Source organism: Elgaria multicarinata, chromosome 3 (genome assembly GCF_023053635.1).
Source record: "Elgaria multicarinata webbii isolate HBS135686 ecotype San Diego chromosome 3, rElgMul1.1.pri, whole genome shotgun sequence".
In the NCBI taxonomy this organism is placed as follows: Eukaryota; Metazoa; Chordata; class Lepidosauria; order Squamata; family Anguidae; genus Elgaria; species Elgaria multicarinata.
The window spans coordinates 173,850,547-173,862,816 of record NC_086173.1 but is presented as its reverse complement, the minus strand read 5'-3'; the positions used below and the strand labels follow the sequence as shown (position 1 = coordinate 173,862,816).

The following is a 12,270-nucleotide window of genomic DNA, read 5'->3' as shown; positions in this document are numbered from 1 at the left end:
AGTGGCAGAGTCTCCTCCCAACAGGACAGGAAGAGCATTCGTAGACGCCAAACTGCTGTTTTTACAGCGGAAGATGCTGGATATCAGGGAATGTCTGGGAGGTTCTGTCTTTCCTCCTGGCTGGTTTTTGGAGGGTGTTCAAGCGCTTTGCTTATGCCAGGGTTGATATCTCAGCCCCCTGACAAAGACACATGGCTTTTTGTCTTGGATGGTAGATCCACTTTAGAATGAGACCTGAAAGCCAAACCGATTGGGAAATGATGCCCTCGGCCCTGACCTGACCCATTTCTTTCCTTCCCACCTCCCCCTTCTCTGTCTGGGATCCTCCCTCCTGTAAACAAAGTAAGTTTAAGAAAACTTCAACTTTTGGAGCGAATGCAGCTTTTGTGCTCACAGATGCGGGTTCTGATGGTTCTTGTGGTCTTACCAATGTACAATAAATTACATGGACTCTTGATGGCATAAATCGCAAAAGCTGCATTCGCTCCAAAAGACTTCAGGCACCTCTGGTCAAGCATTTTCTTGATATGGGCCATGATGACAAAGACCTGAGACTCTGGATTATTGAAAGGTTTCAAGGATAGGGGACAAGAGTAGACCATGAACTATGAAGGAGGGAAATATTCTGGATTTTCACCTTAAGGACATTACAACCACAAGGACTCAACGAAGAGTGTAATTGGATGCCTTGGTTGTAATCCTGTTCTTCTATTTTAAAGTACAGTTCTATTGTATTCCTTTTCTCTCATTTCTTGTCATTGGTTTGATACGTATTTTCATTCGTATATGTAGTAAGTATTATTAGGTTTGTCTTAACGATGTTTTAAGCATCATATCAGTCCACTCAGTCCCCTTTAAGGGAGCATACAGTCCGTGAGTATGGTTGCTACACGTTTTAGGATTTGAAAAGCAGCCTAATCAGGAGCAAATTTCAGAGATTACTTACTCCTCAATTAGTTGAGGAGGTCAGGGAACGCTTATCGAATTTACAGATGACACCAAATTGGCTGGGATAGCTAATACCCTGGAAGACAGAAACAAACTTCAAAGTGATCTTGATAGGCTGGAGTGCTGGGCTCAAAACAACAGGATGAAATTGAATAGGGATAAATGCCAAGTTCTACACCCAGGAAAAAGAAACTAAATGCAGTTACTAGAAAGGGGATACTTGGCTCAGCAATACTACAAAGGAGAAGGATCTTGGAATTGTTGTAGATCGCAAGCTGAATAGGAGCCAACAGTGTGATGTGGCTGCAAAAAAAGCAAATAGTATTCTGGGATGCATTAATAGAGGTATAGCTTCCAAATTGTGTGAAAAACTGGTTCTCCTCTATTCAGCACTGGTTACGCCCCATCTTGAGTATTGGGTCCAGTTCTGGGCACCACACTTCAAGAAGGATGCAGACAAGCTGGAGCGTGTTCAAAGGTGGGCCATGAGGATGATCACGGGTCTGGAGACAAAGCTCTATGAGGAGAGATTGAAAGAACTGGGCATGTTTAGCCTGGAGAAGAGAAGATTGGGAGGAGACAAGATAGCACTCTTAAAATATTAAAAAGGTTGTCACACAGTGAAGGGCCTGGATCTCTTCTCAAGCCTCCCAGAGTGCAGGACACGGAATAACGGGCTCAAGTTAAAGGAAGCCAGATTCCAGCAGGACATCAGGAAAAACCTCCTGACTGTTAGAGCAGTATGACAAAGGAATCAGTGACCTAGGGAGGTGGTGGGCTCTCCCACACTAGAGGCCTTCAAGAGGCAGCTGGACAACCACCTTTCAGGTATACTTTAGGGTGGATTCCTGCATTGAGCAGGGGGTTGGACTCTGGCCTTGTAGGTTCCTTCCAACTCTATGATTATATGTACACCGGTTTCTGGGGAACGTGGGCAGGAGATTGCTGTTGCACTCATGTCCTGCTTGTGCTCTTCTTACGTTCTTATGATCACAGGAGAAATGAATGGGTTTGTGAAGTTCTGGGGAAGGAGGGGATCAGAGTGTCAGTGTGAGAGTCCTCCCAACAGAACAGGAATAGCATTTGTAGACGCCAAACGGCTGTGTTTACAGTGGAAAATGCTGGATATCAGGGTTGAACTCTCAGCCCCCTGACAAAGACACAAGTTCCTGTGCTGTGTGGCTTGGATGGTAGATCAACTTTAGAATGAGACCTGAAGGGCAAAGCGATTGGGAAACGCTGCCCTTGGCCTTGACCTGAGCCGTTTCTTTCTGTCTCTAATCCCTCTTCTCTGCCTGGAATCCTCCCTCCTGCTTCAGGTCGAGGGGATGTTGGCCAGAGCACCCACAGATATCCCTGAGGCAGAGAAGGCTCCACCGGGCATCACACAGAGGCCGCTGGACAGGTGGATCTTGCAGGAGGGGGACGGAGGACCCTCCTCACTGGGTAAGGATTAGTGGACGTATTTCCCCATGGTCTCCCTCCCTCAATTACGCCTGAAGTGCATGAGCTGTCTTAATGTTCTCCTTGAGCCTGATTTTGCTGGGGGAGATACTCAAAAAGGAAATGTTGTTTAGTAATGTGGTTCGAGGGTATCAGACCCACTCTGGCCCGGTCTTACACACTCACCAACTAAGGTCCTCCTCCAGGCACCTAATCAGAGGGAAGATCAGAGGACGACAACAAAGGAGAGGCCTTCTCTGTGGTGGCCCCCCCAACTGTGGAACAATCTCCCCAATTTGGTTCACATGGCACCGACATTGTTATCTTTTCAGTGCCTGGTCAAGCAATATGTAATTAGCAATATGTAATTAGTAATATGTAATTAATTAGCCTGGGTCTGTTTTTATAGGGTCATAGTTTTAAAACTTGTTATAGTAGTTTTATATGTATGTGTATATTGTATATTTTCGCAGTTTTAAATATTTGATATTGCTTTTAAGTGCTTCGGCTATGGTATGGTAAACAAATGCAATAAATAAATAATGAAAATAAACAATGAAAATGGGAATAGTTAAGAATGTGAACTTACCTTCTCACCTTCTTTACCTTCCTCACAGGGAGCAAAACAACCTGCAGGGGAAGTGAACTGATCCTGGGGGCTCCTTCTGGGCCTCGTTCGCTTGGTGGTGGAGCGGAAGCGGTTTCTGCACAGCCTGGGCAGGTAGGGGAGTCCTGGGGGCCTCCGTCTCCTGCACATCTCTTTGGTCCTGGAAGAACCTGCCCCTTCAGCCTTTGCTGTTATTATTATTATTATATTTATTTGTATCCCGCCTTTTGCCAATGCTGGGCCTCAAGGCGGCCTTACAAAGTTTAAAATATACATGGGGGGGGGGAGGGAAACAAAACCATAAACAATTAAAAATACACAACAAAATTATAAGACATTAACAAAGATGGAGGTCTGGATTATTCTCCAAAGGCCTGCTTGAACAAAATTTTTTAGCCTGCTTCCGAAAGCCCATCAAGGAAGATGGCTGCTAGGAAGGCCTTGAATGTCACTCGCAGTGCTTTGGCATTCAGAAAGAGGACCTCACCATCCTTGTCTTCATGGATTGCTACATAATGCTTAAAGAGAGCATCATTTCTTCTTCTTCTTTCAGGGTCTGGTGACCTTTGAGGAGGTGGCCGTGCATTTCTCGGAGGAGGAGTGGGCTCTGCTGGATCCAGGCCAGAGGACTCTGCACAAAGAAGTCATGGCGGAGAATCGTGGGATCCTGGCCTCTCTGGGTAAGGAATGGGATTCCTCTGGGTAAGGCTCCCTCTCTGCCTCTTTGCCAGATCCTGGAAGGTGGAATTTCAGCTCTTCTTTCTTTGTGTCAGTGCAGAATACAAACGTCATTGACTCCGAAGACCTGACAAAACGTTGAGAAAAGCCCATTGATGGACTTGCTCTGTGGCAGAGATGGCTGCCAATCCATCTGACTTTGCTGCTATAATTGCATCTGCATCATATTGAAGATGTTACAGATATTATCTTAATGGTCTCCATGGAGGAGAGGAGAGTTAAGCCTTTTCAGAAGACAGCTCTGGAAAGCTTGCTTTTCATTTTAAGATTTAACTAGCCATTGAAAATAACCATTAGGGTTGAATTCCCACTTTCCTGTTCCCAATTAAATGATCAGCTAGGAGACAATGGCAGATTTTAAGTGTATTTTATTTTTACAGTATTTTATGTTGTTCATTTATTCTCCCAACTACTTTATTTGAGTTACTCCATATAGATGAAAGCATTGTATGGCAGTCTAGTTCTCAGTTCTATTGATCGTCGGGATATTTAATGCGTTTGGAAGGATCTGCCTCACCAACGATTTTTTTTTTATCCTGTGAATCAAATCAGCAACCATTTGTTTTGTTCCAAGATTTCAAGATGATTTCTGTGTTTATACTTGCAGGTGATCACAGGGAGAGCAAGAAAAATGGCCTACACCAGAGAAGGAAAACTGAAACTGAAGAGAAGAGGGAAAATGAATCTATTTCTTTGGAAGGATCATACGTCTGTGAAACTCCAATACTAGAAGCACCAAATAAAAAGAACATTCGTAAAAGGAAGAAACAGAGTAAAACTCAGAAGATTCATTCTAACTTTCAATGCCTAGTGTGTGAAAAACCATTCACTTTCCACTCACAACTTAACTTGCATAAAAGAATTCACACTGGGGAGAAGCCCTATAAATGCTTTGAGTGTGGGAAGAGCTTTGCTCGCAGAGAAACACTTATGCTGCATCAAAGAATTCACACTGGGGAGAAGCCCTATAAATGCTTAGAATGCGGGAAGAGCTTTGCTCGCAGAGAAACACTTATGCTGCATCAAAGACTTCACACTGGGGAGAAGCCCTATAAATGCTTAGAGTGCGGGAAGAGCTTTGCTCGCAGCATCAGCCTTAAGCTGCATCAAATAATTCACACTGGGGAGAAGCCCAATAAATGCTTAGAGTGCGGGAAGAGCTTTGCTCACAGCATCAGCCTTAAGCAGCATCAAAGAATTCACACTGGGGAGAAGCCCTATAAATGCTTAGAATGCGGAAAGAGCTTTACTCAATGCTCAAGCCTTAAGGAGCATCATAGAATTCACACTGGGGAGAAGTCCTGTAAATGCTTAGAATGTGGGAAGACCTTTGCTCAGAGGACACAGCTTAAGCAGCATCAAGTAATTCACACTGGGGAGAAGCCCTATAAATGCTTTGAGTGCGGGAAGAGCTTTGCTCGCAGAGACACACTAATACTGCATCAAAGAATTCACACTGGGGAGAAGCCCTATAAATGCTTAGAGTGTGGGAAGACCTTTGCTCAGAGGACACAACTTAAGCAGCATCAAAGAAATCACACTGGGGAGAAGCCCTATAAATGCTTTGAGTGCGGGAAGAGCTTTGCTCGCAGAGAAACACTTATGCTGCATCAAAGAATTCACACTGGGGAGAAGCCCTATAAATGCTTAGAGTGCGGGAAGAGCTTTGCTCAGAGCACCAGCCTTAAGTGGCATCAAATAATTCACACTGGGGAGAAGCCCTATAAATGCTTAGAGTGCGGGAAGAGCTTTTCTAAAAGCAGCAGCCTTAAGCAGCATCAAAGAATTCACACTGGGGAGGAGCCCTATAAATGCTTTGAGTGCGGGAAGAGCTTTGCTGACAGCAGCAAACTTAAGCAGCATAAAAGAACTCACACTGGGGAGAAGCCCTATAAATGCTTTGAGTGCGGGAAGAGCTTTGCTGACAGCAGCAAACTTAAGCGGCATCAAAGAATTCACACTGGGGAGAAGCCCTATAAATGCTTAGAATGCGGGAAGAGCTTTGCTGACAGCATCAGCCTTAAGCGGCATCAAACAATTCACACTGGGGAGAAGCCCTATAAATGCTTAGAGTGCGGGAAGAGCTTTGCTCAGAGCACCAGCCTTAAGCGGCATCACACAATTCACACTGGGGAGAAGCCCTACAAATGCTTAGAGTGCGGGAAGAGCTTTTCTGAAAGCAGCAAACTTAAGCAGCATAAAAGAACTCACACTGGGGAGAAGCCCCATGAATGCTTTGAGTGCGGGAAGAGCTTTTCTGAAAGCAGCAGCCTTAAGCGGCATCAAACAATTCACACTGGGGAGAAGCCCTATAAATGCTTTGAGTGCGAGAAGAGCTTTGCTCAGAGCAGCAGCCTTAAGCTGCATCAAAGAATTTTGTGTCATCTGCAAACTTGATAAGCGTTCCCTGCACCTTCTTCAACATTTAATAAAAATGTTGAAGAGCACTGGGCCCAGGACTGATCCCTGCGGTACCCCACTCCTTACCTCCCCTCAGATTGAGAAGGTACTGTTGATAAGCATTCTTTGAGTCTGAGTCTGTGGCCAACTATGTATCCATCTAATAGTTGTTCCATCTAGCCCACTTTTAGCTCTTTTGTTTATCGGAATATCCTGGGGCACTTTGTCAAAAGCTTTGCTGAAGTCAAGATATATGACATCCACAGCATTCCCACAGTTCACAAGGGAGGTTATCCAATTGTTCTTGACAAATCCCTGTTGGCTTCTAGTAATTATTGCATTGTTTTCAGGGTGCTTACAGATTAACTTCTTTAGAATCTGCTCCAGAATTTTCCCAGGGATGGATGTCAGACTGACTGGCCTGTCTTTTCCCAGGTTCCTCCTTTTTGCCCTGTTTGAAGAAGGGACAACGTTACCCTCCTCCAGACATACGGCCCCTCACCTGTCTTCCATGATTTCGCAAAGATAATAGACTCTGGTTCTGAGAGTTCTTCCGCTAGCTCCTTCATTACTCTAGGATGCAGTTCATCAGGCCCTGGAGGTTTGATCTCATTCAAGGAAATTAGGTGTTCTTTGACCATTTGTTTATCAATCTCAGATTGCAATCCTTCCCCCTGAACTTGTGCTTCACTTTCTCCAGAGGGGTCATAGACCCGCTTTTGGGAAAAGACTGAGCCAAAGTAGGAATTCAGCACTTCAGGCTTTTCTTTGTCATCTGTTATCAATTACCCATCCTCGTCAAGCAGTTGAACCACCATTTCTTTCCTGTGTGTTTTACTATTCATGTATCTGAAGAAAGCCTTTTTATTGCTTTTAGCATCCCTCGCTAATCTCAGCTCATTGTCAGCTTTAGCCTTCCTGACGCCATTTCGGCACTTCTGTGCCACCTGTCTGTACTCTTCTTTTGTAGCCTGGCCTTCTTTCCACTTCCTGTATGTATCCCTTTTTTGTTTTCAGATCATCTCTAAGCTTTTTGTGGAGCCACATTGGTTTCTTCTGTTGTCTTCTAACTTTTTTTCCTTGTTGGAATGGTTTGTAATTGTGCTGTTAAAATTTCTTTTTAAAAATACTCCCACTCATCTTGGACTCCTTTTCTCATTAGGGTCACTTGCCATGGGACCTTGCTAATCATAGTTCTGAGCTTATGAAAATCAGCTTTCCTAAAATCCAGAGTATGTGTACAGCTACACTCAGCTTTTGTCTCCTTTATAACCAAGAATTCAAGTACGAGGTGGTCGCTTTCCCCCAGAGTTCCCGTAACTGCTACTTTATCCACTAAGTCATCCCTACTGATCAATATCAAGTCAAGGATTGCTGATCCTCTCGTTCCTTCCTCCACTTTCTGCAGGAGGAAGTGATCACCCACACTTTTGGCAGTATTGGTCTCCCAAAAGATATCAGGGTAACTGAAGTCCCCCATCACTACTACATCACACTTCCTTGAAACACTGGCAATTTGTTTCTCAAAAGTTTAGTCCTCGTCTTCTCCTTGATTGGGTGATCAGTAGTAGACTCCAATTATAATTTTCTTTTTAGTCCTCACCACATTTCTTTTAACCCTGATGCTCTCGATGGGGCTCCCAGTCTGATCCGCCTGTATTTCTGTGCAGGGATAGGTATTTTTAACATATAGTGCAACTCCGCTTCCCTTTCGATTTCTTCTGCTCTTTTTGAACGAGTTACATTCTTCAATTGCTATATTCCAGTCATGGGAGTCATCCCACCAAGTTTCAGTTATACCTATCATGTCGTATTTGCCTTCATGTAATAAAAGTTCAAGTTCATTCTGTTTGTTTCCCACACTCTGGGCATTAGCATATAGGCATCGAAGACCATGTGCTTTATAGTCTGGCTTTGTTCCTACATTGTTTTGGACAATATTTTGGGGCACTATTGGAGCTGTTCTCTGCGTTAGGATGCATGGGCCTTCTTCTACTGTTGCCTTCAAGTTTACATCTCCCAGCCCCATAAGATTCAGTTTAAAGCCCTCCTGATCAAGTTCTTTATGCTGTGGCCAAGCTTATTTGGGAACTATTCTTGACAAACATGAATTGTATGTTATTTCATAACAATTATGTTAAGGTTTGGAATGAAGTTAAAGGTTTTGCAAGATGGGAAAAGGTTCAACTGTCACTTTTGGGGAGATTGCAACAGTTAAAATGAATGCTTTGCCTAGAATGTTATTTTTGTTTCAAACAATACCCATTGTAACATTGGATTTAGCATTTGAGCAGTGACAGAGAGAGAGAGAGAGAGATCTATGTTTATACAGCAATCAAAAAACCCAAGAGTTAAAATTAAAATATTGCAGGATGCGAAAGAAAGAGGAGGGCTGGGCCTACCGGACCTCAAAGTGTATTTCTTGGACTGCTGTTTAATGTGGATGAAAGATTGGGTGTTGATGAAAAATAGGAGACTGTTGGAACTGGAAGGACACGAATTGAGATTTGGATGGCATGGCTATTTGTGGTACGATAAAGCCAAGGTTAACGGAAACCAAGGTTCAGTCATAAAATACCACTTTGGGTATCGGCCCAGGGGGGTATTCATAGAAGGGAATTGATAAATATGCCTAAATGGTTGACATATAAAGATGTATTACAAATGTCACAAGATGAATCTCAGTTAAAATCAAGGGAGGAACTGCTGAAAGATGGTCATAACTGTTTTGGCATGTACAAATTAGGTTTCCTTGTGCACAAGTCATGGAAAGGTTTAAAATAGACAAAAGAATGGTGGGTTTGAGCAATCAAAATCTGAATTTGAAATGACGTTATGTCCAAATGATGAACATGTTATCTCAAAGATACATAAACTTTTATTAAAGTACGAGACGGAGGATGAGCAGGTAAAAGACTATGATAAAATGGGCTCAAAACTTTGGATACAACATTTCAATGGAACAGTGGGAGAATATGGGGTGGAAAGGTTTGAAATTTACATTATGTTCAAGACTTAAAGAGAATTTTTTAATATGATGTACAGATGGTATATGTCTCCTGTAAAGTTGGCTGAAATGTATGAGTCCCTCGGGAAACTGTTGGAAATTAGGAGAAGGAGGAAACTTTTATCATCTTTGGTGGACTTGTAAAAAAGCCAAAGCATTCTGGATACAAACACACTCTTGAATTCAAAAAAATGAATGGATATTGAAGATGTTGGAGTTGGCGGAGATGGCAAAACTCACATCGATAACGAGAGAAAAGTCCACATCCACGTTTATATCTGAACAGAAAGCTCTGAGAGCATTTTTGCAAGAAACCGAGAGAAACGATGTATTTGTCTGTGGAGATATAGTTAAGATAGAAGAAAGAAATGAATTTGTTTACTGTGTTAAATGTAATGGAGGAATGAGAAAAGATACTTCGCATTTCTGATATGAAGAAAGCCGAAAGTACACCTTAACCTTAAATGATTTTTTTATTGTACTTTTGTTTGTACTCTTTGTAATGTTCTTGTGGTATGGATGTCTGTGGTGTTTGTAATAATAATAAAAAATTATGCTAGGAAGACATGTTGTCTGTGACTTTGGGGGAAAATAAATAGGAGGCAGTAGTTTTTAAATGACTAATATATATAAGGTGCCTGAAATCACACAACTACCCAAATCACTAGTGAAGAGAGATGATTAACAAGAAACCCATTTATGGTTTGGGTAATTGTGTGCTTTCCGGCACCTTACATATATTAGTCTGTGCCTTTGGGGACAGTACTGTACGGATGCAACGGGTAAGAATTTATTAAATAGCGCCCGCCTTGCCTTGCGTTGCCTCACTGGTCACCACCACTACCGCCACCTCGCCCCATGCTGCTGCTGCCACTACTGCTGCCGCAGCAGCCTCTCCCACAGGGATTGTCCATCCGGGCGCAAATATTCCCCAGCCAGGCTAATGGCGAATGCGATCTGTGCACTTTCCTGGAGTTCAGAAAACGTGCAGCCTGCTCCCCCACGCCCCCCACGCTTTCCCCAGAGGTTTTAAAATAAATTGAAAATTCCCCCCGGAGCCCCCCAGAGGGTATGATAACCCGGAGATTCTGGGGGAAACTGGCCAGGTGGTTACCAGAGCTGCACTCCTGGAACAATCCTCATGGCCTTGGGGACTCACAGCGTCAGGCAAAGTGTATTCCTCCCAGATCAGCAGGCAAGTGCTTAAGCCAGGACTACTCAGACAGCTTGGGAAGGTGCTGGCTCCAGGGAAAGTTTCTTTCCCCACAATCGGACATACTGTGAGGACTTTTCTTCCACATTTTCAGCACTCCATGCTTGTGTGAATTTTCTATGGGTCATCAAAGTTGATTGATGAAATATTCTACTCCAATTGTATTCGTTCTCCTGTAACGGAGTCTTCTAAAACCAAGGGCTCTGCTCTATGGAAAGGTTTTTCCACATTCCAGTTACTATTAGAATTTACTGGACTCTTCCTTATGTGCGACCTTCAAAGCAATTTCAAGCCTTTGCTATGATGGACGCTCACTGCACAGTTTGAGCGCTGATGGAGCTTCTGCCTGCATGAATTGTGTGATGTGATTTAAGACGTATTGCATGACTACAACGTAAATAAATACTACTTCTACAATGCCAAACAATGCAACACAAGAAGATAATCAATCACAATAAATAAGATTAAAAGTCAGAAATATAAAATCAAATTACACTAAATAAAACCTAAGTGCAGCTGACTGAAAGACAAGGATTGTGCTATGTTTTCTCTGTGGGCAGATATGAATTTGCTCTGGGCAAATGCTTTCATGGGCTTTAATATATCCTGCTTTTAGGGATGAAGGGAGCCCTGCTGTTCACATCCTAAGAGCGGGTGGAAATCAGTTCGCTTCCGCCCCTTTTTGGGGTTCAAGTGCAGGGAACAGAGAGGGCTTAGAGTGGAGCCATGGGATGCATTGGGAGAGAAACTCTGGTTCATCAGCAGACCTCTTATTTCCAGAAGGGCCAAAGGTTTTCCTGCCTTGAGCCTGAGATGGAGTCAGACCTGCTCTCAAAGAAGGGGTCCAGGTGTGCAACAAGAGGCCACCATGAGAAGAAGTTGCCGTGTGTGTTTTAGTCCTCACGACTAGAGGCTCCATGGATCCAGAATCTTCCTGTACCCTGATAAAACTTCACCTAACATTAGGGTGACCCTATGGAAAGGAGGACAGGGCTCCTGTATCTTTAACAGTTGTGTTGAAAAGGGAATTTCGGCAGGTGTCATTTGTATACATGCAGAAGCCGGTGAAATTCCCTCTTCATCGCAACAGTTAAAGCTGCAGGAGCTATACTAGAGTGACCAGATTTAAAAGAGGGCAGCTTTAACTGTGGTGATGAAGAGGGAATTTCACCAGGTTCCCCATATTATAAAAATGACAGCTGCTGAAATTATTGTTTCTATGCAACTGTTAAAGATACAGGAGCCCGGTCCTTCTTTTAATTGGGTCACCCTACTTAAACTCCCTCTTTTTAGAGCATCTATTCTTGTTTAGCTTTCTGAAGGGCACCAGGTTGGGGAACGGTGTTTTGCAGCAAGGGCAGGCAGAAGGATGGAGGGCTCCCATGCCGGAGGCTGCGTTACGCACTCAAAGGGGAAACGGCTGTGGATCCCACAAAGCCCCCAGGAGCGGCGATGCTGCTGGGGGGATAAAAGACACACACCCCCATTGTGGAAAAGCCCCCTTCCCAAGTCCGCGTCTTTGCCAGGAGCCTCTGCGGCTCTCTAGTGCTGCCTCCACCGAAGGGTTAAAGAGGCGGAGAGGGGGGGGGCTGGGTCCTAGAGCCCAGGCTGGATGAGGCCCCTCCCTTCCGGCCCCACACTTCCTCCCCCCCCCCATTGCAAAGGAGCCTGGGATTCTCCCCCTGCTCCTGCGAGCCTCGCCTGTCCGCTCTCTGCAGCCTCTTTTCCCCTGCGAAGGAGCCGGTGAGTGCAGATTGCAAGGGGGTCCCAGGGGGGAGGGGGCGGAAAGAGAGCCCCCCCAGGACAGGAGGTGCAGGTTTGGGGCAGGGGATGGGTGGGAAGAGAGAGGGAGCCCTCCCCGGGAGACCCCCGCCTTACACCTTCTTCCCTCCCCATAACTAGGGGATCGCGGAA

General features: G+C 44.4%; 1 protein-coding gene across 1 annotated transcript in view; it reads left to right on the top strand.

Annotated features, from left to right (window-relative positions):
• LOC134395814 (uncharacterized) overlaps window positions 1-12,270 on the top strand; it is a gene marked incomplete at both ends in the record, with an annotated part of 217,491 nt that overhangs the window by 161,624 nt on the left and 43,597 nt on the right. Inside the window, 1 exon segment of the mRNA XM_063121973.1 lies at window positions 4,597-6,114. Within this exon segment, the coding sequence (XP_062978043.1) occupies window positions 4,597-6,114 (1,518 nt within the window).